Source organism: Pavona decussata, unplaced genomic scaffold (assembly GCF_977016875.1).
Source record: "Pavona decussata unplaced genomic scaffold, jaPavDecu1.1 SCAFFOLD_214, whole genome shotgun sequence".
Classification (NCBI taxonomy): domain Eukaryota; kingdom Metazoa; phylum Cnidaria; class Anthozoa; order Scleractinia; family Agariciidae; genus Pavona; species Pavona decussata.
In genome coordinates, this window is record NW_028145619.1 from 890,325 (window position 1) to 917,552 (window position 27,228).

Consider the following 27,228-nt stretch of genomic DNA (forward strand, 5'->3'; position numbering starts at 1 on the left):
TTCAATTTTGTAAAAGTATACTTTTCTTTCTGGTAGAACAAAGTACTGAAAAGTCTAAATAACTTAAATATTTAAGTTAAAACTAAACAATAGGCTCTATTTGGTGCAGTAATAATGACGGTTATTTTTCCGGGAACAAATTTGCGCTAGTTACGCCACCCAAGGTAAGCATGATTTCCCCAGTATAATTTACCCTCTGAGTATGATCGGAACAGTAAGTGTCCTGAATAAGATGCAATTTACAGACCGAAAACTCTTGTTTAATGACATTTCAAGACTTCATACATAAATACCGGAAGTTCTAGAATCTAGGACTTGCGTAATCCTGTGTCCCCAGAGCCTCTTGGTCCTCTTGTCCAGCCTCCAGTGGCTAAGAGGACCAGGCGGTTCTGGGGACGAGAATGGTGGGTGGTGCCTTCTTATACAGGGATATTTTTGCGCGGTTTAAAACTATGCGCAGAAAGCAGATATTAGCAAGTGAAAATCCTTAAATAACAAGGACTGGAACCAGGTTTGTGAGTCCGCGAGAATAGACACCCCCCACCAAAGCCATGTTTTCGCGAAAACCGAAGGGCTCATAAACCTGGTTCCAGTCCTTGTTATCTAAGATCTTCCTTAGCTCTCGTACCCAAAGCCCACGTTACCCTTATCCAGCGGCTCTGGGAACGAGATTGGTGCTCTTGGTATTCAAAAAGAAAATTGGGGGTAACCATGCATTTTCAAGGGATAACAAAGGTTCAATTTGGGGAAAAAAAACGACTTACATTCACTTTATATTATACAGCTTTTTAGAATTATTGTTGCTTAACTTAAATCTCTCGAAAATGCGTGGTCACCCCCAATTTTAAATTTGGATTCCATTAACATCGCCTAGATCTGTTTTCCCCGCATGTTTATAAACAGTGCAAAAATAATTCCTCATTCAGAGTAGGCACCGTCCGTAATAGACTTTAGGGAGCTTAAGCAACGACGACGGCAACGGGAACGAAAACGTCACCCGAAAGTATGTCTTTATTTCATTTGTGCTACTTCGCGATTATTTCAACTCGCTCAACTTTTACAAAAATGGCGAACTATCGCGGAACCAAATTGGTAGGAGTAGCGTACAAGTTAAGAGAGAAAATGAAAAATTCACCGTCGTGCGTTCACGTTCCCCACAAAACCTTAAATGTGGTCATTTCACGTTGTTGTTTTGCAGAGGACGGTAAAGAAATGTACCACGATTTAAAACGCACGGCCAGAGCGATTGTTTTTGCTCATTACACCTATTGTTTTGCAGCGTTGTCGTTGCCGTCGTCGTTGCTTAAGCTCCCTTTTATCAGGGTTCGTTCGCTAGTCGGTCGCTCTTTAGGCGCGTAATAAAGCTTCGTGGGTATGGTAATGTATGATAATGAGTTTGAAACAATGGAAAATAAAATTTTAACCAAAGATAAATTTGAACAACAACATACACACCAACCTGCAGTGAGAGAGACAGAGACAGACCCTGAGAACGGGGTTGTGTACTTACGTGCGTATTTGGTACCTACGCCCCCTGAATTCGTGACGCGAAAACGGTTCGTTCAATTTCTTCGGAATCGTAGACCAAATGGAGAGAAATGTGATAATGGGACAAGGGGCAACTAATTTTGTTTGTCTATTGTAGCCTGCGAACAGGCTCCCAAGTGGGACATAGTGAGCAGAAAAAAATTGAGCTCGGTTACTGGGAAACTCCGCTTGCGGATTTTTATCTGCCCGTATGTCCCTCTTGGGAGCCTGTTCACAGGCTACAACAGGATAAGAGAAATTAGCCATCCCTTCTAATTTGTTCCTCCTTGTCCCGTAATCACATTTCTCTGAATTTGGTTGTTATATGACACGAAGTCTCCCTGCTTTGCGCAGCTTAATGTTCTGATTCAAAGGGAAAGTATCACGCGAATTTGATGTCATTTAAAAACCCAAATATGTTCGTCTGTCAACAGAAACATAACATAGTTGTCCAGCTTCGATGTAAATTATCACCCTAGTGCAATAGAACTGTCGAGTTGGAGCCTACTGCTAGAGACAGAATGGGTCGGAATGGATTGAAACTTGAAAAATGTTAGGCTAACGTTTTTCAAGTTCTCGCATTTTTGTTTTCAAAATGCGCTGGAACAAATCAAGAATTGAGTTGATCTCTTTCCTCTCGTTGTTCTAAAATTCTTTTCTAGCTATGTGAAGGTCTTATTTTACCATTTTTAACCAAACAGGTCAAAAACCCTATGAGACTTCCCCTTTAACACGACAGAATGACTCTTCTTTATCGTTTGAAAACACAACCTCGCAGCAATAACTAGTTGAGTACGAAATGCCAATATGTAATCCACAGAGCAAGGTCAAAGTCCGGTCTAAAAATACAAACGTGAATGTTTGCCGATTGAGCAAGCAAAATCGACGTCAGAAGCACGGACAGTTGCCCGATTGAGACCGGGCCGAGACATCAACGATATTTGAAGTACACATAGTTTCCCGGGGGGAGCCTCTAGCGGGGTAAGGTTCATTGTGGTGTCCTTACGGGAATGTGGAACTTTTCCGCTTTTATAGTAACTGGAAGTCTAGAATATGTTAACGTTCTTTTTTTTTGTCGAACGCATAAAACCGAATCCCCTGCGCCACGCCTAGTTTCGCCTGTTTAGTTGGTTGTCACTCATTACAATTTAAGGCAAACTTAAAGCCGGACAAAAATCAGGATTTGAAAGGGACTCAAACCCAAAACTTTTTTGTCTATGGATTAAAATCCCGTTCAAGCCTGAACGTCTTGCTTAAGCTGTGTTTACAACTGAGAAAGGGCCGTTCTGCGCAAGACTCGAATACATGAAACTCACTGCCGTTAATAGCTCGACCTCATTGGAAGCTTCATCCTTTCTTGACTTTGGTTTCATAACAAGTCAAATGTGGCGAATACTTCACCAGCAAATATTGCATTTTTTAACTTTGCACTACGATAATAAAAGACATGGAGATGACATAATAGAGAAGTGAAGAGACTGGTGTTCATAACTTGTCATGTGATTTTCATAGTGTTCAGGAAGAAGAAGCGCCTCGCTGCCAACCTCCTCTTGACAAATCCAGCAGATATGTTTGTGATAATGGTCTGACTGAGGGTTTTGCAAAATAGAGGTTAGGTAGTTGATATATCTCTACTACAATTTGCAGCATCTTTATGGACTCTTTCATCTTTCCTTAGAACTCTTCTATCACTAACACACTTGCCACTCTGTTTTCATTCCTAGGTTTCTTTCCAGTATGGACTCTTTGATGTTTCCTTAGATGTGTTGTTTGGTTAAAACACTTGCCGCACTGATTGCATTCATAAGGCTTCTCTCCAGTATGGACTCGTTCATGAATCCTTAGCGTTCCTGCTGCAATAAAACCCTTGCCACACTGTTTGCATTTGTAAGGCCTCTCTCCACTATGGATTCTTTCATGTCTCCTTAGATGTCCTGCTTGGCTAAAACACTGACCACACTGATTGCATTCATGAGGCTTCTCTCTAGTATGTATTCGTTCATGTTTCCTAAGGCTTCCTGATTCACTAAAACACTTGCCACATTGTTTGCATTCATAAGGTTTCTCTCCAGTATGGACTCTTTCATGTGCCCTTAGCTCTCCTCCTTGACTGAAACACTTACCACACTGTTTGCATTCGTAAGGCTTCTCGCCAGTATGAACTTTTTCATGCCTCCATAAATTTCCTGCCTGACTAAAACACTTGCCACACTGTTTGCATCCATAAGGCTTCTCTCCAGTATGGACTCTCTTATGTCTTCTTAGATCTGCCCCTTTACTGAAACAATTGCCACACTGTTTGCATTCATAAGGCTTTTCTCCAGCATGATGGACTCTTTCATGTTCCCTTAGATCTCGTCCTTGAGTGAAACGCTTGCCACACTGTTTGCATCCATAAGGCTTCTCTCCAGTGTGAACTCTTTTATGAATCTCTAAATGTCCTGCTTGACTAAAACGCTTGTCACATTGTTTGCATTCATATGGCTTCTCTCCAGTATGGACTCTCCTATGTCTCGCTAGAACTCCTGCTTGACTGAAACACTTATCACATTGTTTACATTCATAAGGTTTCTCTCCAGTATGGACTCTTTCATGAATCCTTAGCGTTCCTGCTGCAATAAAACACTTCCCACATTGTTTACACTCGTAAGGCTTCTCTCTGGTATGGACTCTTTCGTGTGTCTTTAGACGTGCTGCTTCGCTGAAACGCTTGTTGCATTGGTTGCATTCATAATGCTTCTCTTCAGTATAAACTCTTTCAAGTGTCCTCAGACTGCCTGCTTGTCTTTGATCCATGAATAACCGTCACCCACTGCTTCCCCTTCTTAACTCCTGAAAAGAAATTAAAAACAACTTTTGGAATAAAGTCAAACCCCGATATCCACACTTTCAGGACCAGAGGGTGTCCATAATAACGGGTGTCTGCATGCAATAAGTTCAGTTCAGAGAAAATTGATTAACCTAAAGTGACTAGAGTGTTCATGATAAAAACCGATATCCATATTGCACTGCAAAGGTTACAGGGTTTGCTGATTAACAGGAAAGTTGTTTCAGACGTCTTAGACATAAAATAACATCAGATTGAAAATTTTTTAATGTGACTCCTTATTGCAATTGAGTTTTTTTCTTTAATATTTCTTTTAGTCATATAAATCTGCTGAGGTAAGAATCAATAACAATAACTATTAATTATATCACTCACCAATCAATACAAATGAAAGAATGGTATGACGACGATGATCATTGATCAGTGAGAAATTAATAACTAAACATTTTGTGGAGCACTGAGTGCTTGTTGCTGTAAATAATTCTTCGTTAGCATTATTCACAGTTCACGGATAATTGACACAGCAAACATTTCAATAACTGTAGATTTGATATGGGTGGTCATTCTTGAAATACTGTTGGGAATAGAAAATGGGCCTCGAGGCAAGCAGCATAGATCTAGCAAAACCGCCCAATTACACTGAGAACAGACAAGTTTCAAAGAAAAAAATATATTATTTCCAATTCTAGCATTTCTTGTTTGATCTTTTCTCTCACCTTCTCAAACTCATTAATTATTCAGCAAGAGAAAACAAAGGAAATCTCTACTGTGTCCATGGTTTGGATATGTGTTCTTCCTTACCATAAAATTTTACTGACTTTAGCCTTAAATTTCTCCAAGAATTATTGATCATTTGAGAAGTCATATCAACCACTTGAAAGTGTAATGCATCAGACATCCAAACACCTCAAAAGTCGTTTCAACCTACTTCTCAGTGTTTCGATATAGGACGAAACACACCTTCTTGTGTTTGATATACAACTTCGAACCAGTGAGTATACAGGGACAAAGCTGGCTGAACATGACATTGTTGGTGTAGTTTCTGTCACGGATGTAGGGAGGGCAGCTGGAGCTAGATAATAAGCAAAATGAAAGTGCTACTGCGACAAAAATCGAAAGATTTATGGGCTTCAAGGTAATATTTAGACCTTAAAATGCAAGGAAAAATATAATTCAGACCACTCTGCCTTTACTCAAACAGCAGCTGCTTGAGCTGAGAAATTTTGTCCAGCGGCTTCCTTCTCACGATTTCATCTTATCATCTTGTACGCAAGTGAGAAAAAAGTGAGGAAAAGTAATTGAAATGCTCAAGTTCTTCCCTAGTTATACCAAATATGGCTCTGATTTCAGTTCTAAAGCGTGGCAGTTTTGAAGACAATGGGAATTATTCTCAGTGAAGTGAAGGGATAACATGACTTCACATTCTACTTGGCCTAATTCTCTGTGTGGTTCACTGACAGAAATTGAGTAATGCCTGTAAAAAAGGAATGTGGAAATAATCACGCTTGAAATAATCGAGGCTCCGTTTGGAATTACAACCCAAAATGTGGCATGGTTAGTACTTTTCTCGTATACTTTCAAATACTAAAGATAAAAGGAAAGGTATAATTTTGATCACAGTATTTTGATCACAATAACTTTTTCCCTATTCAAGCATCTCCTTGCATCTCAGTAATCCTTTTCATAAATTCTTGGTATAACTTTTGCATCATCATAAGGAAATGACTAGACTATTTTCAGAGCAGGCAAGCATGGCTGTAATTGTAGGCTTAAAATGTAATGTTACAGTTACATTTCCTTGACATATTCCACTCATCAACATTCAAATCCTAGCAGTATGCAGAATGTTTGTCACATGAACCTAGTTTAATGGCTAACTCCCCTGAGTCGTTTGTACATGTTGCTCAGTGGTAGAGAATCCTAACTAGTAATCAGAAGGTCATAGAATCAACTCCTGTTGGAAGAACTTCTATTTTTTTGCAAACTCAGAAAAATAAATTCCGAGTGCTCCTATCAGGAGTCGAGCCCAAGACCTTCCCATTACTAGTTCAGAGGCTCTACCACTGAGCTACAGGAGACTCGTGGGAGCCAAGGCTGGCCAGGCATTAAACTAGGTTTATGGGACAAACATCCGGCAAACTGCAGGATTGGAATGTCAATGAGTGGCACATGCACAATGAAAGGAAATGGAAAAAGAAGGTTGCCATTTTCTTGCAATAATTGTTTCAGAGTCACAAGCAGAAGCAGAAAAATGCTTATCCACAGGCCTTCTGAATACTTATTCACTCTGACAAGGGTTAATGCTGAAAACATCAGCTCTTAAATCTCTTTACAGTGGACAAATTACCTAATAATGGTTTGAAGTGAGCTCTAATTAATCGTTCGTCTCGCAATTGAGTCATGATCAATGAACGAGTACATGAACTGGTAACAAAATGTTTATCCTGTTGTGATACAGCATACGGTAGCACCAACTGTGTTAAGTGCCCTGTGATCATAACAAGCTAGCACTAAAGTATTGCAAAATATGACTTCATCAATTATTTGTTGTAAATTACTACCTGTCATACAAATTTGGCCCCTTATACCTCAGTCATGAGTTACAGCTTCAGAATCCTTCTAAAATTAACAAACCGATGGCAGTTTTCTATGGTCTATACTCTTATAGCCATAAAATGAAGTAAAAAAATGTTCAAAACTCAAGTGGAACCACAATCCATAGGTGAGTGGTTTCCCTGCCAAGTTTTGACATTTTATGGCCTATAAGAGTATAGATCTTAGAAAACGGCCGTTGGTTTGCTTTTTATAATAACATGGAAAAAACAAGAGTGGAATTTTCTTTATTTTCCATTGAGAAAGCGCACACATTACATCTGACATCATTTTTACTGTCTGTACTCTTATAGACAATAGCTACGAGCCAATCAGCGCAAGGAATTTTGACAGTTATTTTAAAACTATTGTAACTGACGGTGAGGAGTAGTCCATGAGCTATTTATTTCCGGCCCTGCTAGGATGCACAGGTGGTGGAAAGTTCATTTAGAATCTCAAAGCAACATTGACAATTTGGTCTGATTTATTCCCTAAGGATTGGACTCTCATACAAAAGGGGCGGGGATGCTCATCAGAAATTTTAAATTAAACCCCTGAAGGAGACCAATCTGGGTGTGACCCAAGCTGAGCAAGACTACGACACTTAATACATTTAAGACAGACAGACTTAAAAGTGCAAGGATTTTCATAGTCTTAATTACTCAAGGCGGTTATTATTTTGATAAACGAGGCAGCTGTTACAAAAATTACAAAAATGGCAAGTTATTTAATCTTTCCAACCTCATTCTAAGGTGAAAATGAAAATACAGTGCCTTGTTTACGAAAACTGCCGAGCACTATAATTACAATGTAAGCAATGAAACATCTAATGTTTGGCAGCATGGTTTTAACACCAAGATAAATTTAAAAGACAATTGAAGAAATGAAAGCAGAGCAACTAAACAAGTGGCTCCAAAAGTTTTATTTGTTTGCAAGAAAGCAAGGTGCAACTTTCTACGAATTATAAGATATCGCTTACCATGCGTCACGCGAGATTTTCAAATTTCCCACCATTTGCCGGTATACTGTCAAAAATAGAGGAAGTTTTTGGTCTGCTAGTTATTCAGCTTGTGTGGTACAATGTATATACTAAAACAGTTATTCAACTCGGTGTTGGTGAAAGTGGTGCATATTTACCGAGCCATGGTGAATAATGTTTTTGTTAACTATTATTACTGTTGGGAAATGTTTTGTATTTTTGTCCGAACCAAGTCTTTAGCCCTTTTAGTCCCTATACAGTGATCAACATATAATTTCTCTTCACAATATAACCCTTATTTGATGGTTTTACATATAATATGCGTAGATATTTTGCCGGTTGTGTAGTATTTTTTCCAAGCCCCAAAGGGGCAAGGAAAATATGAGCAATGAGCAAAATGTCCGCTCGGTAAAACCATAGAATAAGAGATTAATTATTCTCAAACTCATTAATAATTCATGAAGAGAAAACAAAGAAAATCACTATTGTGACCGTGGTTTGGATATGCGTTCCTAATTACCATTAAATTTTGCCAACTCTAACCTTGAATTTCACCAAGAATTATTGATCATTTGAAAAGCCATATCAAACACTTGAAAGTGCGTTTCATCAGATATCCAAACTCCTTGAAGTTGTTTAAAAAAACTAGTCGCCTCGTTTTTTCAACCTACTTCTCAGTGTTTGGATATCTGATGAAACACACCTTCTTGTGTTTGATATATTACTTCCACTACAAAAAGATTTTTTTGGCTTCCCTTTTCTAGAAAGAGTGTTAAAATACACCTGGCATTATGTGTCTGTCCATCAGTTTTGGTGCCTGCTAATGCAGTAAACAAAACAGAAAACCAGTGGAATGTCTTTGTCCATATTCGCTCTGTTGTAAACCGGTCAAACCAGGGGCCCATTTCTCGAAAGACCCGGTAACTTGTCGGGCCCGATAAGTGTCTTTGGGGACAAATGTTTCTTAACACAAGTCAGTTTTTGTAAGCTGTGAATAATAAACTTTAAAATCTTATAATTCTATGAAAACACTGGCCAAGTGCCATGCCTGTAATCACTGTGTAATCGGCGAAAAAAAAAAACATTTAAAATATACTTATCGGGTCCGGTAACTTACCGGGACTTTCGAGAAACGGCCCCCAGGACACTACAGTGTATTATGGTCTTATATTTTGCACATTCTCTTGACCTTATTTGGTGAAATGGCATAATAGCGGAGTAATAATTGCTACTTAATAAAACAAACAGGCCACGAAAATTAAGGAAACATCACCAAAGGTAAAGTGCCTTGATGCTTAAACAAATTCTCCCAACCAGTAGCATACAAAATATAATAAAAAAGGCGCGGAGAATATGCACACTGATACTGGGGCTTAAATGGTTCAGTGGGCATGGAAAGCCTGTGCATTGAAAAACTACTAACAATGGTCTAAAATCCATGCAGATAATTTGTTCCTATTAAACAGGGTCATCCTGAAGCACTATTACTGACAATGTTTCACACATGAAGTGAACAAATTATACCTAAAACAAATAACCTTCAATTAATGTCATGATAACAAAATAATATATGTACATTTGTTTGCCAGTGAGTTCTATGTGGAATGGAAAATAGTTTTGGAAATCCCCATTTGGCATAGAAAAGATCTGTTGGCTGAACATTCTGTTCTATGTGGTATGATTTTTCAAGGCTGACACTAGGCAGCACTAAATTATTGCTCAATACTATAAACACCTTAAGGTGGTACTGGAGGATGGAGTGACCCATTTAGAATCAGTTGACATTGAGATTGTCACAAAATAACCAATAAACAAAGGTTCAGTTCAAGGAAAATTTTTTTAGTGAGAAGTTTCATGTCCAAGGAAAATTTTGCAGAAAAATTAACACAAGAGACAGTTAAAATTGTAATTTGCGATCTATGAAAACATCCCCTAGGGAATGTGAATTTGGTAGTTTGGATGTTTAGTTTCAACTTCAAAATTATTTAAGGCACACCCTCAGCTTAATCAGCCTTAATGTGCCTTATTCATGCTTGTTCAAACATGGCCAATTACAAGTAACCGGTACCATCCTTTCATTAACTAAATCAGTACATGTATTTCAGCAGAAGAAATGTATTGCAACATATTTATCTATGAAGACAAAGCGAAGGAAGTTACATTATGTGACACCTAATCACTAGCCATTGCTGCATGACAATAAAGGTAACAGGCTGCCAAAATCATAATCTAGTCCTATGCAAAATGCAACCCAGTATTGATAAACAGCTGTTGAAGCCTTTTTTTATCATGTAAAGCAGAAGATCTTTTGTATTTCATGGGATAAATCCAATGCTTGCAACACAAATGAAATAAATATGTCAACACAGCACCACACGACATCCGTTGCTGGGAAAGGTGTCATTATTATTGTCTGATGCTAGTCTTTGGTTTTGTGGGAAAACAAACTCCCTTTACAAGGGCAGCAAAACTATATACATGTACAGCTACATTTGGCAATTTACTGCTGTAATAACATATTACCGCAAGGAAAAACTCATGCCAGAATCGATTAGAGTAGAATTTGTGAAAACTTATGGTGTGTCTTGTACAATTTAGATGCTTATGACAAGAACATGCTACAATACTTGGCAGCTTTCAAATATATAATTATAATAATGAAAGTTTTTAGCACTGTCTGCCATGAGATGTTCCAGGTACTGGTTGCGTGACAAGGTAATGCATTCACTTAAATAACAATTTCAAGTTTTTCTTCATAAAAGTTTACTTTCTAAGTTCCTGTGGCGGACTCAGAGTTTCCAACCCTCCCGATTTAACTGGGAGTCTTCCGATTTTTGGTGCAATGTCCCTGTCTCCCTACATTTACCAAAATCTTGTGATTTTTCCTACCATTTATTTGAAAATCAAGGGGAAATATTAAAAAAAAAAAACATTTCCTTTGAGCGATTAAAATGGTAAATGGGTCAATATCCCCTTTAACGGCCAAGAGTGCCAATTGGCACATACAGTAATTCCATAACTCTTTCAATATTTGACAGATTTCTATGAATTCTTGACATGGTCTTGTGAATTCTTGAGATGATCTTGTGAAGATCTACCCATTAAAAGGATAAAGACTTCACCCCTTCCCATATGTGCTATGGATGACCACCAAATAACTTTTCAACTTTTTTCCCCTAGAAGTTGTGGGTCTTAGTACATCTCACACATTAATGAACATGTCAAAAACTGCAAAATGAGCTATTGTTTAGAGGTATACCTAATATACACAAGGATTGGGACGTTTTTGAACTTTAAAATTTTTATGTTTTTAAGGCCATTTATCTCAAAGCCATAACTTTTCTCATTCATAATTATATCAGTTATGAACTACACTCATAAGTAGCTTTAAAATGGTATATCATACATATATCATACACGAACATTGAGTCTGTAGTCTTGGATCTTGAGAAAATGTCGTTATGCGTTGGGGGTTAAAGGGTTATAAGAAAATGATCTCAACTTTCTTCCAAAATGCGTTTTTCGATCACATCGCAGGGGGAGCCCTTATATCCCGTCCAGCTGCTTTCGCAAAGAGACTGTGGTGAATATTCTCTTCCACAGAGCCCATGTTCTTAAACGCTTGTGGCGAATAGAAAAAAACCACGAGGTGAAAAAGAGATTTCATGACCTGGCTGGAAGGTGACTCAGATTCTGATGTTAGGTTGGGGGGTGGGAGGGTGAGGAATACCCCGGGGAAAAATCTCCCTTTTTTTAAGCTCCAGGGATTGGAATCTCTGCAGACTGTGCTGGTAAGTTTGTTATGCCTAAATATAATAAAATTTCTGCAACAAATGTTTTTATCCCCTTTCAACGATGAGCGATTTAGCTTAAAGTAGCACTTTCATTGGCACCCGTAATTCCCCAAATTCCACAAGTTCCTTACAGTAAATGATAAAAATGTTTATCTTATTAAACCCTTTTGGCTTGATATTTGTCATATTCTGACCACAGTGAAAATGGGCTAACAATCACCAAACCACCTTAAGCCCCTGTGGTGATCAGAACCTAATTTCTCCTTACACTGTCAGCACTTAACCAAACATAAACATGATGAGAATAAAGAAAATATTCACCAAAGATAAAATGTTCTTGTAACGTTTAAACAGATTCTCCCAACATGTTACTTAAAGGGACACAGGCACGATCTTTGATCATATCATCAAAATTCTGTTTTCTTTCAAATAAAGCTTGTGTAATTCACCACATGTGGTTTACTAGAATTATAGCCCACTTTGAAAAAGAGTGATGGCCTGGGTCGAGAGTAGCTGCCCAAGCGATTGTGGGAAGGTTTGGGGGGACGTTGGCTATTATCTTCGCATTTTTGCGTCCCCCCAAACAATCCCACAATCACTTGGGCAGTTACTCTCGACCCAGGCCATCACTCATTTTCAAAGTGGGCTATTGTAAAGACGATCAGGGAATGAACCATTACTATATTTTCAATTACTATTATTATTATTATTATTATAACAACACTGAAAACTTTAGGCAAAACTTTTGAAAATCATTGAGCAGTGTGGCAGGGTGCCCTACATGTGATTGTGCCCCTTCAAGAAAAATAAAAGAACGAGAAAAATATGCATTTTGATATTTGGCACACAGTTTGCCCAAGCTTAACAGGTTAATTTAATGATGCAAGTAAGCATGCAATAGGGTTGTGATAAGCAAATATGACGTCAAAAAAGCGATCCCTAAATTTCATAAATTTAACAAAGTTCAGTTTAATTTGTTCATAAAATAATTCAGTTTCTTGTTTGCGAACCCTTTTTCTTTTATCACCAAACAAAGGAAGTGAGTTCACGAAGAGCTAAGCCCTTTTGCACGTTTTTCATCTTTACTGTGAAAACTCAATTAAAAGCTTTTGCCCAAAAGATTGACTGTTTTTTAGTGGAAATAAACTGTTTCTTTGCAACTGTTCATTAGAATTTCATGACATATCACAAAACAGTAGTTCTCTTAACCCCCCCGTTTCCACTTACTTTTGTCTTATTTGAGATAAGTGTTTAAATTTTGTAATTTTATTTAACTCTTACTATCATTGCAATATTGTTGTCGAGAATGCATTATTTAAACTCAACTAATTTAGAGCATTAAAAAGCGGTCAGGCCGGGAAAGGAAACAGAACAATTTATAAGCTTATGTTTAACTAGCTGACAAATCATTAGTAAATAAATAAGCATAGAAGTGAACAAAAATCATATTGTTGCATGGTACTTACAACAAATGATCACTGGCGAATTTTCTCAAGCTCTTCCACGTTCTATTGGAAAAATTGATAAAAAAAATCTGTCACTTCAGTTGTTTCTTGAATCAAGAAAATATCATCAGATATTTCAGGTTCTTTTATGTCCTACAAAGCAAACTTCGAATTTTTCACAGTTCGAGGAATGGAAAATATTTTGTGCAGTTTTGATCAAAACTCAGCAAAACCCCTATGAAAATGTCGCTTTCAGCTAAAAGAAAGCGAATATTTTAGAAGTCAGACTTTGCCAAAGTTAAACGAGGACAAAAACAGCTCGCAGAATGTTCCCAATGCCCTACTTTCAAAATGGCGCCCGGCGGGCAAGACGTACGACTAAACCTTCTATCGATCATCTGCCGGTTGAAATTGCACTTTGCTCATTTCTATCAATGGATCCAAACACCTAAATAAATAATTTACGTTTGAGAAACTCTGAAAATAGTTTGTCTTACCTTCAATTAGAGGAAATTTTACTTTTTTGCCACTCGATCACAAGGTAGAATCGATCACTACAGACGCGGCTACTCAGTCAAGTGTGGGTGGACTGGACTTGTGATTTCAGTGAATTGGATCGGAGGAGTGAGGCAGTGGTCGCCAGTTCTACGGCCGGGGGAGTAAATTTTTACAATTTTACAATTTTATTGTCGTACTTGACAACCCGATCTTGTGGACAGCAACTAAATTTCCGGCAAAAATAAATTCCCACTATGCTACTATGTATTTAATACGGGCTAACTCGCGGTCGCGAGGGTGTCCGCAATAGGTATTATCACGGTTTTCGACGCCACTTTGACGAGTCGAGTAGGCAAAAAAGTCTTGAAATAACAGTGTTTGTATGGAAATTCGTTGTCAAATAATTTTCATAAAACATCGCTTCTGAAAAAGTTCATGGATTGGAAATGTTTGGAACTAGGAAAAGGGTAGCCTGTGAACGCAGACATATTTCCGGCTGTCGAGATCCTCTCAGAATCTCGAAAGCCGGAAATACGTCTGCGTTCGCAGGCTAGGAAAAGGGTTAAAAAAAAAAGTGGAGGGATGTAGCTGTGCCAAAGGGTCCAATCGTGTTTTGAACTTTCCAGACATTTCTCGTTTTTTTTTCCGCGAGCTCTTTTTAGTAGCAGTTCACGGCTGGTTCGTTAAACAGACAAAGAATGGAAATGTTAGGTATCAAAGTCGCCTGCATACTTTTATTTGTACGTGCGGTGTGATTAGTCAATTTTGCGGGCTTTATTTAACTGTACGGCCCGATAAATTTGAAAGTTTTCCTTTCCCGCCTGCCCAATTAACCTCAGCGATATAATAAATATCTTACCAACCTCGTTTTCTGGGTACTATAAGTTACGGATCCTCGTTTTCCCCGTTGACTTCAGATACCGCGCACTTCGCGTTTGGGCCATAAATCAAAGAGAAAAAAAACTCGATCTGTAACTTACAATACGGACCTCGAAATCGGTTAGTAAGAGGTATGCACATACTTGTCGTGTGTGATTTTTTGTATCTAATTTTATCTGTTGCTGCGTTTCATTCAATAAATCTGTTGATTTTAATTTTTTGCCGGACATGGGAATGCTGGTGGTGATTCAACAAGTTTCTACTCCTCGTATCTTTTTCACGGGTGTTCCATATATGACGAAATTGACAAAAGTGTCTATGGACTGCTGGATTCAGTTCTCCTATTGCCTGCAAAATTGTAGTGCATATCAATAAAGAATTACATTTTAACATATTTCCCGTCGATACATAGCTTATCCGGCTCAGCTTTACTAAAAAAACGGGAGTTTCCATCCTTCCTAGCTTTCTTTAAGTTGTCCATTTGCTTTTTTCTTAGTCGTGCAACTTTACATTGCGAATATTAATGTTCTCAAACATCTTATAATCAGTGCTTTTAAGCTTTCGACCGCATTAAAAACCCGCTCTCTATCTGGAAATCTTAGGAAACGCGCGATGATTGTACGACTTCCGCGTCCGTCCTTCTTTGGTTTTCCCATCCTATGCACTCGCTGAAATTCGATATCATTCGCGTCTTCGATTCACAGGACATCTTTTATAAAGTTACCAGTACATTATTCGTGTCTTCGTTCGATATTTTTGTTTTGTTCACCGGGTGTTTCTGCTTATTCTGGTATACCTTCAAACTTTAGGTTCTCCCTCCGGCTATATGTCTCAAGGTGAAGGATTTGCTTGCGGCATTCGCTCACCTCGTCCTTTCCCTCGTCCGCCCTCGAGCTTTCTGATTTTTTCGTCCACAAATTTGGCATTTTCTTCCATGTGTGAAAATATCCCGTCAAGGGTTTTCTGCATATCCTTGACGGAAGCAACTTCTGTCTCTAGATAGGAGACCTAATCCTGCATACCCTTTACTGAAGAAATCTATCCAAACATATCGACCATTTTACAGCTTCTTTTGACCCTTCCAGTTGGCTCCTGTTCATGCGAGCGTTCCTTCGATTCAGCCCACTGAGAAGGCTTTAAACCTGGTTCCGAACAAGCAAGGCTCATGTAATGCGAGGCCGTTAGTCTGAACGGGCTTGCTTTAGCGTACATTCATAAACCAACGGAAATTGACAGCAGTTCTGTTTTAAAGAGATGGGATGCCTCTGGCCACAAACGGATTGCCTTAGTTTTCAGTAAAGAATAAACGACGGGAAAAAAACTTTCACTTTTTTAACTGTAAAAGGAGAGGTTTACCACTCTTAATCGTGAAAGTTAGTGACTTCTTAGTCCTATAAGTATAAGAGATGGCTGTCTCAAAGTTGAAAAACATAAGCAAGAGTGTATCGAAACAGATAATTGATAAGACGTCTCCTAATTATACAGTATAAAATCCATAAACGTTGGAAACTCTCGTGGATTCATTTTATTGGTAAACTACGTGTTATAACATTTGAATGCTTTAAAAGCAGATGGTTATTAACTTGGGACCAGCATCGCTAAGTAATAAAAACAGTGAACTTCTACACTTGCCCAAGATTGACTTTTCTGCAGAAAAATGCCACGGAAAAAGATTACAAGATCATTTCTGAGCCTCTAGATTTCAAAATTTTCTGACTTTTTACTCCCCGCTTTGCGCAGCTTAATGTTCTGATTTAAAAGGGAAGTATCACGCGAATTTGATGTCTTTTCAAAACCCACAGATGTTTGTCTGTCAGTAGTAACATAAAATAATTGTCTAGTTTTGTTATAAATTATCACCCTAGTGCAATAAAACTGTCGAGTCAGAACCTCTTGCTAGGGACAGAGTAGGTCGGATTGAAACTTGAAACATGTTAGGCTACCTTTTTCCAAGTTCTCGCATTTTTGTTTTCAAAATGCGATAGAACAGATCAAAAAAGCATAATAAAGATTATTCGATTATTTGTTATCCACGTAGGGACAACACGCATCGTTTTGCTGCAGATGCTCATAATCACGATTTTTAACTGTTCTTGGTCAAGAGCAACAGCAAAGGAAACTACTGCAAATACAAGGCCTTTGTAACAAAATGACCAATTCCAGTACAACACTTTAAATACTAAGGGCGGACAAGGAACTAATACAACAACACACGAAGTAAAATATATGAAAAATGTCAATATACAAACACCGAACGAAAGATTAAATGAATTAAGGGCCACCGCAATTATGAAGGCAAACTTAAAGCCGGAACAAATTCAGGATTTGAAAGGGACTCGAAACCATAACTTTTTTGTCTATGGCTTAAAATCCCGTTCAAGCCTGAACGTCCTGCTTAAGCTGTGTTCATAACTGAGAAAGGGCAGTTCTGCGCAAGACTCAAATACATGAACCTCACTTCCGCTAAGAGCTCGACTTCAATGGACCCTTCATGCTCCCTTGACTTTGGTTTCATATCAAGTCAAATGTGACCAATACTTCACCAGCAAACATCGCATTTTTTAAACTTGGCACTACGATAATAAAAGACATGGAGATGACAAAGCAGAGAAGTCAAGAGACTGATGTTCATAACTTGTCATGTGATTTTCATAGTGTTAAAGAAAAAGCGCCTCACTGCTGAGCTCCTATTGACTAATCCAACAGATGTTGACAATGGTTTGACTGAAGATTTTCCAAAAAAGAGGTTTGTGTCAGTATGTTATCTCTACTACAATTTGCAGCATCTTTATGGACTCTTCCTTCACCAAAACACTTGCCACACTGTTTTCATTCCTAGGTTTCTTCCCAGTATGGACTCTTTCATGTTTCTTTAGATGTCCTGTTTGGTTAAAACACTTGCCGCACTGATTGCATTCATAAGGCTTCTCTCCAGTATGGACTCGTTCATGAATCCTTAGCGTTCCTGCTGCAATAAAACACTTGCCACACTGTTTACATTTGTAAGGCCTCTCTACACTATGGATTCTTTCATGTCTCTTTAGATGTCCTGCTTGGCTAAAACACTGACCACACTGATTGCATTCATGAGGCTTCTCTCTAGTATGGATTCGTTCATGTTTCCTAAGGCTTCCTGATTCACTAAAACACTTGCCACATTGTTTGCATTCATAAGGTTTCTCTCCAGTATGGACTCTTTCATGTGCCCTTAGCTCTCCTCCTTGACTGAAACACTTACCACACTGTTTGCATTCGTAAGGCTTCTCGCCAGTATGAACTTTTTCATGCCTCCATAAATTTCCTGCCTGACTAAAACACTTGCCACACTGTTTGCATTCATAAGGCTTCTCTCCAGTATGGACTCTCTCATGTCTTCTTAGATCTGCCCCTTTACTGAAACAATTGCCACACTGTTTGCATTCATAAGAACTTTCTCCAGCATGATGGACTCTTTCATGTTCCCTTAGATCTCGTCCTTGAGTGAAACACTTGCCACACTGTTTGCATTCATAAGGCTTCTCTCCAGAATGGACTCTTTCATGTCTCCTTAAGTCTCCTTCTTGAGTAAAACACTTGCCACACTGTTTGCATCCATAAGGCTTCTCTCCAGTATGAACTCTTTTATGAATCTCTAAATGTCGTGCTTGACTAAAACGCTTGCCACATTGTTTGCATTCATATGGCTTCTCCCCAGTATGGACTCTTCTATGTCTCGCTAGAACTCCTGCTTGACTGAAACACTTATCACATTGTTTACATTCATAAGGCTTCTCTCCAGTATGGACTCTTTCATGAATCCTTAGCGTTCCTGCTGCAATAAAACACTTGCCACACTGTTTACATTTGAAAGGCTTCTCTCTGGTATGGACTCTTTCATGGGTCTTTAGACGTCCTGCTTCGCTGAAACGCTTGTTGCATTGGTTGCATTCATAATGCTTGTCTTCAGTGTAAACTCTTTCAAGTGTCCTCAGACTGCCTGCTTGTCTTTGATCCATGAATAACCTTGACACACACTGCTTCCCCTTCTTAACTCCTGAAAAGAAATTAAAAACAACTTTTGGAATAAAGTCAAACCCCGATATGAACACTTTCAGGACCAGAGGGTGTCCATAATAACGGGTGTCTGCATAAAATAAGTTCAGTTCAGAGAAAATTAATTGAATTAAAGTGAATAGAGTGTTCATGATAAAAACTGATATCCATATTGCACTGCAAAGGTTACAAGGTTTGCTGATTTACAGGAAAGTTGTTTCAGGGGTAAATCTCTATGTAAAGGTTAATAATATTGAAGATCTGAGACATAAAATAACATCTGATTGAAAATGTTTTAATGTGACTTCTTATTGCAATTGAGTTTTCTCCTTTAATATTTCCTTTAGTCATATAAATCTGCTGAGCTGAGAATCAATAACAATAATTATTAATTATATCACTCACCAATCAATACACATGAAAGAATGGTATGTTAATTAATGAGTGAGTTTTGCCAACGACAATGATCATTGATCAGTAAGAAATTAATAACTAAAAATTTTGTGGAGCACTGGGTGCTTGTTGCTGTAAATAATTCTTCGTTAACATTATTCACTGTTCACGGATAATTGACACAGCAAACATTTCAATAGCTGCAGATTTGATATGGGTGGTCATTTTTGAAATACTTTAGGGGATAGAAAATGGGCCTTGAGGCAAGTAGCAAGGATCTAGCAAAACAGCCCAATTGCACTGAGAACAGACAAGTTTCAAAGAAAAAAATATAGTATTTCCAAGTCTAGCATTTCTTGTATGATCTTTTCTCTCACCTTCTCAAACTCATTAATTAATCATCAAGAGAAAACAAAGGAAATCTCTACTGTGACCATGGTTTGGATATGTGTTCCTACTTACCATGAAATTTTACTAACTTTAGTCTTGAATTCCTCCAAGAATTATTCATCATTTGAGAAGCCATATCAACCACTCGAAAGTGTAATACATCAGATATCCAAACACCTCAAAAGTCGTTTCAACCTACTTCTCAGTGTTTCGATAAAGGACGAGACACACCTTCTTGTGTTTGATATACAACTTCGAACCCTTGAGTATACAGGGACAAAGCTGGCTGAACATGACATTGTTGGTGTAGTTTCTGTCGGGAATGTAGGGAGAGCAGCTTGGAGTTACATAATAAGCAAAATTAAAGCGCTACTGCGACAAAAATCGAAAGATTTATGGGCTTCAAGGTAATATTTTGACCTTAAAATGCAAGGAATAATATCATTCAGACCACTCTCCCTTTACTCTAACAGCAGCTGCTTGAGCTCAGAAATTTTGTCCAGCATCTTCCTTCTCATGATTTCATCTTATCATCTTGTACGCAAGTGAGAAAAAAGTGAGGAAAAGTAATTGAAATGCTCAAGTTCTTCCCTATTTATACCAAATATGGCTCTGATTTCAGTTCTAAAGACAATGGGGTTTATTCTCAGTGAAGTGAAGGGATAACATGACTTCACATTCTACTGGGCCTAACTGTCTGTGTGGTTCACTGACAGAAATTGAATAATGCCTGTAAAAAAGGAATGTGGAAATAATCACGCTTGAAATAATCGAGGCTCTGTTTGGAATTACAACCCAAAATGTGGCATGGGTAGTACTTTTCTCGTATACTTTCAAATACTAAAGATACAAGGAAAGGTAAAATTTTGATCACAATAACTTTTTCCCTATTCAAGCATCTCCTTGCATCTCAGTAATCCTTTTCATAAATTCTTGGTATAACTTTTGCATCATCATAAGGAAATGACTAGACTATTTTCAGAGCAGGCAAGCATGGCTGTAATTGTAGGCTTAAAATGTAATGTTACATTTCCTTGACATATTCCACTCATCAACATTCAAATCCTAGCAGTATGCAGAATGTTTGTCACATGAACCTAGTTTAATGGCTAACTCCCCTGAGTCGTTTGTACATGTTGCTCAGTGGTAGAGAATCCTAACTAGTAATCAGAAGGTCATAGGTTCAACTCCTGTTGGAAGAACTTCTATTTTTTTTCTTTTTTATGACTATGCCACTGTCATTGAGAAAAAAAAAATATCAAGAAAAAGAAGGAAAATGATGTAATAGTATTATTCAGAAATGACACAGGCAAACTTGGAAAAATAAATTCCGAGTGCTCCTATCAGGAGTTGAGCCCAAGACCTTCCGATTACTAGTTCAGAGGCTCTACCACTGAGCTACAGGAGACTCGTGGGAGCTAAGGTGGGCCAGGCATTAAACTAGGTTTATGGGACAAACATCCGGCCAACTGCAGGATTGGAATGTCAATGAGTGGCATATGCACAATGAAAGGAAATGGAAAAAGAAGGTTGCCATTTTCTCGCAATAATTGTTTCAGAGTCACAAGCAGAAGCAGAAAAATGCTTATCCACAGGCCTTCTGAATACTTATTCACTCTGACAAGGGTTAATGCTGAAAACATCAGCTCTTAAATCTCTTTACAGTGGACAAATTACCTAATAATGGTTTGAAGTGAGCTCTAATTAATCGTTTGTCTCGCAATTGAGTCATGATCAATGAACGAGTACATGTACTGGTAACAAAATGTTTATCCTGTTGTGATACAGCATACGGTAGCACCAACTGTGTTAAGTGCCCTGTGATCATAACAAGCTAGCACTAAAGTATTGCAAAATATGACTTCATCAATTATTTGTTGTAAATTACTACATGTCATACAAATTTGGCCCCTTATGCCTCAGTCATGAGTTACAGCTTCAGAATCCTTCTAAAATTAACAAACCAATGGCAGTTTTCTATGGTCTATACTCTTATAGCCATATAGATCTTAGAAAACGGCCGTTGGTTTGCTTTTTATAATAACATGAAAAAAACAAGAGTGGAATTTTCTTTATTTTCCATTGAGAAAGCGCACACATTACATCTGACATCATTTTTACTGTCTGTACTCTTATAGACAATAGCTACGAGCCAATCAGCGCAAGGAATTTTGACAGTTATTTTAAAACTATTGTAACTGACGGTGAGGAGTAGTCCATGAGCTATTTATTTCAGGCCCTGCTAGGACGCACAGGTGGTGGAAAGTTCATTTAGAATCTCAAAGCAACATTGATAATTTGGTCTGATTTATTCCCTGGGGTGGGACTCTCATACAAAAGAGGCGGGGATGCTCATCAGAAATTTTAAATTAAACCCCTAAAGGAGACCAATCTGGGTGTGACCCAAGCTGAGCAAGACTACGACACTTAATACATTTAAGACAGACAGACTTAAAAGTGCAAGGATTTTCATAGTCTTAATTACTCATGACGGTTAATATTTCGATAAACGAGGCAGCTGTTACAAAAATTACAAAAATGGCAAGTTATTTAATCTTTCCAACTTCATTCGAAGGTGAAAAATGAAAATACAGTGCCTTGTTTACGAAAACTGCCGAGCACTATAATTACAATGTAAACAATGAAATATCTAATGTTTGGCAGCATGGTTTCAACACCAAGATGAATTTAAAAGACAATTGAAGAAATGAAAGCAGAGCAACTAAACAAGTGGCTCCAAAAGTTTTATTCGTTTGCAAGAAAGCAAGACGGAACTTTCTACAAATTATAAGAAATCGCTTACCATGCATCACGCGAGATTTTCAAATTTCCCACCACTTGTCGGTATACTGTCAAAAATAGAGGAAGTGTTTGGTCTGCTAGTTATTCAGCTTGTGTGGTACAATGTATATACTAAAACAGTTATTCAACTCGGTGTTGGTGAAAGTGGTGCATATTTACCGAGCCGTGGTGAATAATATTTTTGTTAACTATTATTACTGTTGGGAAATATTTTGTATTTTTGTCCTAACAAAGTCTTTAACCCTTTTAGTCCCTATACAGTGATCAACATATAATTTCTCTTCACAATATAAACCTTATCTGATGGTTTTACATATAAAATGCGTAGATATTTTGCCAGTTGTGTGGTATTTTTTCCAAGCCCCAAAGGGGCAAGGAAAATATGAGCAATCAGCAAAATGTCCACTTGGTAAAACCATAGAATAAGAGATTAATTATTCTCAAACTCATTAATAATTCATTAAGAGAAAACAAAGAAAATCACTATTGTGACTGTGGTTTGGATATGTGTTCCTAATTACCATTAAATTTTGCCAACTCTAGCCTTGAATTTCACCAAGAATTATTGATCATTTGAAAAGCCATATCAAACACTTGAAAGTGCGTTTCATCAGATATCCAAACACCTTGAAGTTGTTTAAAAAAACTCGGCTGCGCCTCATTTTTTCAACCTACTTCTCAGTGTTTGGATATCTGATGAAACACACCTTCTTGTGTTTGATATATTACTTCCACTACAAAAAGATTTTTTTGGCTTCCCTTTTCTAGAAAGAGTGTTGAAATACACCTGGCATTATGTGTCTGTCCATCAGTTTTGGTGCGTGCAAATGAAGTAAACAAAACAGAAAACCAGTGAAATGTCTTTGTCCGTATTCGCTCTGTTGTAAACCGGTCAAACCAGGGGCCCATTTCTCGAAAGACTCGGTAACTTATCGGGCCCGATAAGTGTCTTTGGGGACAAATGTTTCTTAACACAAGTCAGTTTTTGTTAGCTGTGAATACTAAACTTTAAAATCTTATAATTCTATGAAAACATTGGCCAAGTGCCATGCCTGTAATCACTGTGTAATCGACGAAAAAAAAAAAAACATTTAAAAATTATATACTTATCGGGTCCGGTAACTTACCGGGACTTTCGAGAAATGGCCCCCAGGACACTACAGTGTATTATGGTCTTATATTTTGCACATTCTCTTGACCTTATTTGGTGAAATGGCATAATAGCGGAGTAATAATTGCTACTTAATCAAACAAACAGGCCACGAAAATTAAGGAAACATCACCAAAGGTAAAGTGCCTTGATGCTTAAACAAATTCTCCCAACCAGTAGCATACAAAATATAATAAAAAAGGTGCGGAGAATATGCACACTGATACTGGGGCTTAAATGGTTCAGTGGGCATGGAAAGCCTGTGCATTGAAAAACTACTAACAATGGTCTAAAATCCATGCAGATAATTTCGTTCTTATTAAACAGGATCATCCTGAAGCACTATTACTGACAATGTTTCACACATGAAGTGACCAAATTATATCTAAAACAATACCTTAATGTCATGATAACAAAATAATATATGTACATTTGTTTGCAGTGAGTTCTATGTGGAATGGAAAATAGTTTTGGAAGTCCCCATTTGACATAGAAAATATCTGTTGGCTGAACATTCTGTTCCATGTAGTATGATTCTTAAAGGCTGACACCAGGCAGCACTACCAGTAAATTATTGCTCAATACTAAACACCTTAAGGTGGTACTGGAGGATGGAGTGACCCATTTGGAATCAGTTGACATCAAAAAGACTTTGAGTTTGTCACAAAATAACTAATAAACAAAGGTTCAGTTCAAGGGGAATTTTTTTAGTGAGAAGATTCATGTCCAAGGAAAATTTTGCAGAAAAATTAACACAAGAGACAGCTAAAATTTGTGATCTATGAAAACATCCCCTAGGGAACGTGAATTTGGCAATCTCCCTATTTTTAAGCTCCAGGGATTGGAAACTCTGCAGACTGTGCTAGTAAGTTTGTTATGCCTAAATATAATAAAATTTCTGCAACAAATGTTTTTATCCCCTTTCAGCAATGAGCGATTTAGCTTAAAGTAGCACTCTCATTGGCACCCATAATGTCCAAATTCCACAAGTTCCTTACAGTAAATGATAAAACTGTTTACCTTTTTAAATCCTTTTGGCTTGATATTTGTTATATTCTGACCACAGTGAAAATGGCCTAAAAATCACCAAACCACCTTAAGTCCCTGTGGTGATCAGAATCTAATTTCTCCTTACACTGTCAGCACTTAATCAAACATAAACATGATGAGAATAAAGAAAATATTCACCAAAGATAAAATGCTCTTGTAACGTTTAAACAAATTCTCCCAACATGCTACTTAAAGGGACACAGACACGATCTTTGATCATTTACTGTGTACTTTCAGCTCTCAAAATTATGTTTTCTTTCAAACAAAGCTTGTATAAATATCACCACATGTGGTTTGCTAGAATTATTGTAAAAATGATCAGGGAATGAACCTTATTTTCTAGGTTGTATCAGCAGTAGTACATAAAAGAAGTATATGTTGTCAGCAAAGATGTTAAAATAAAATTTGTATCACCTATTATATTATTGTCATAATCCAGCAAGCCCTCCCAATGCGACATTCTTAGCAAACGTAAAGTACCCGTAAGCATGCTCAGAATGGTCCCACGCACAATTCGTAATACTCAACAAAGGACTAGACTGCTAGATGCACTCTAAGCACCTGGAATTGTTCAAAGACCTCATATCTTCCAAAACTATTGACAATAACTATGACAAAAATGCATGCTGTGTTCAACTCAGTACGGTGCCAGCATTTATGCTGAATCTTTGCCAAAAAAATAAACAGAGGCATTTCATGAATGCTAACTGAAGTAAAATAATGGTTGTTGAAGCTAACTATACAAGGACGGATTGGATGAAGAACAATATAAACCTCAGACTGATCATTGCAACAACACTGAAAACTTTAGGCAAAACTTTTGAAAATCATTGAGCAGCGTGGCAGGGTGCTCTACACATGATTGAACCCTTCAGAAAAATAAAATAAACGAGAAAAAATATGCATTTTGATATTTGGCACACAGTTTGCCCAAGCTTGACAGGTTAATTTAATGATGCTAGTAAGCATGCAATAGGGTTGGGATAAGCAAATATGATGTCGATAAAGCCATCCCTAAATTTCATATCCAATGGATCACAAAGTTCAGTTTAGTTCATAAAATAATTCAGTTTGTTGTTTGTGAACCCTTTTTCTTTTATCACCAAACAAAGGAAGTGAGTTCACGAAGAGCTAAGCCCTTTTGCACGTTTTTCATCTTTGCTGTGAAAACTCAAAAGCTTTTGACCAAAAGATTGTGACTGTTTTTTTTAGTGGAAATGAACTGTTTCTTTGCAACTGTTTATTAGAATTTCATGACATATCACAAAACAGTAGTTCTCTTAACGGATGGGATGAAAGTTCTGTTCCTTTCTCCTGCCACCCCACCCCCCCCCCCCCCCCACCCCCGTTTCCACTTACTTTTGAGATAAGTGTTTAAATTTTGTAATTTTATTTAACTCTTACTATCATTGCAATATTGTTGTCGAGAATGCATTATCTAAACTCAACTAATTAAGAACATTAAAAAGCGGTCAGGCCGGGAAAGGAAACAGAACAATTTATAAGCTTATGTTTAACTAGCTGACAAATCAAGTAAATAAATAAGCATAGAAGTGAACAAAATCATATTGTTGGTACTTACAACAAATGATCACTTGCAAACGTTGGCGAATTTTCTCAAGTTCTTCCACGTTCTTTTGGAAAAATCGATAACAAAAATCTGTTACTTCAGTTGTTTCTTCAATCAAGAAAAAAATCATCTGATATTTCAGGTTCTTCTATGTCCTACAAAACAAACTTCGAATTTCCACAGTTCGAGGAATGGAAAATATTTTGTGCAGTTTTGATCAAAACTCAGCAAAACCCCTATGAAAATGTCGCTTTCAGCTAAAAGGAAGCAATATTTTAGAAGTCAGACTTTGCCAAAGTTAAACGACGACAAAAACAGCTCGATCGCAGAATGTTCCCAATGCCCTACTTTCAAAATGGCGCCCGGCGGGCAAGACGTACGACTAAACCTTCTATCGATCATCCGTCGGTTGAAATTGCACTTTGCTCATATCTATCAATGGATCCTAACATCTAAAGAAATAATTTACGTTTGAGAAACACTGAAAATAGTTTGTCTTACCTTCAAATAGAGGAAATTTTTACTTCTTTGCCACTCAATCACAAGGTAGCGTCGATCACAAGCAAAAAGTGACGCTCCAGTGTGGGTGGACTGGACTTGTGATTTCAGTGAATTGGATCTGAGGAGTGAGTCAATGGTCGCCAGTTCTACGGCCGGGGGAGTAATTTTTTTACAATTTTATTTCTCGGTTTTTTCCCGCGAACTATTTTTAGTAGCAGTTCACGGCTGGTTCGTTAAAGAGACAAAGAATGGAAATGTTAGGTATTAAAGTCGCCTGCATACTTTTATTAGTACGTGCGGTGTGGTTGGCCAATTTTGCGGGCTGTATTTCACCGTACGGCCCGCTAAATTTGGAAGTTTTCCTTTCCCGCCTGCCCAATTAACCTCGGAGATATAATAAATATCTTAACAACCCCGTTTTCTGGGTACTGTAAGTTACGAATCCTCGTTTTCCCCGTTGACTTAAGATACCGCGCGCTTTGCGTTTGCGCCATAAATCAAAGAGAAAAAAAACTCGATCCGTAACTTACAATACGGACCTCGAAATCGGTTAGTAAGAGGTATGCACATTCTTATCGTTTGTGATTTTTGTATCTAATTTTATCTGTTGCTGCGTTTCATTCAATAAATCTGTTGATTTTAATTTTTTACCGGATATGGGAATGCTGGTGATTCGATCCACAAGTTTCTACTCCTCGTATCTTTTTCACGGGTGTTCCATACATGACGAAATTGACGAAAGTGTCTATGGACTGTTGGATTCAGTTCTCCTATTCAGGCCCGTAACAGGGGGAGGGGC

The 27,228-nt window shown here is 37.8% G+C and overlaps 2 protein-coding genes across 2 annotated transcripts in view; one reads left to right on the forward strand and one right to left on the reverse strand.

Annotated features, from left to right (window-relative positions):
* Nucleotides 1–26,449, reverse strand: LOC146460122 (uncharacterized). Its single transcript, XM_085088298.1, has 4 exons — nucleotides 26,430–26,449; nucleotides 25,941–25,992; nucleotides 17,298–18,574; nucleotides 1–4,326 (listed from the first exon to the last, which is right to left on the reverse strand). The coding sequence occupies exons 3-4, from the start codon at nucleotides 18,534–18,536 to the stop codon at nucleotides 3,202–3,204; spliced, it is 2,364 nt and encodes a 787-aa protein (XP_084944424.1). The 5' UTR covers nucleotides 18,537–18,574; nucleotides 25,941–25,992; nucleotides 26,430–26,449; the 3' UTR covers nucleotides 1–3,201.
* Nucleotides 1–27,228, forward strand: part of LOC146460115 (uncharacterized) — a 457,503-nt gene that overhangs the window by 79,885 nt on the left and 350,390 nt on the right. The window lies entirely within an intron of this gene.

What these genes read in the sequence shown, in the direction of transcription:
- LOC146460122 (XM_085088298.1), bottom strand. Translation starts at nt 18,536, where the DNA reads ATGGATCAAAGACAAGCAGGCAGTCTGAGGACACTTGAAAGAGTTTAC. An exon ending in TTGTAGTAGAGATAACATAC is followed by an intron (nt 4,327 to 17,297) that starts TGACACAAACCT and finishes GGGTGACGGTTA; the next exon opens with TTCATGGATCAAAGACAAGC.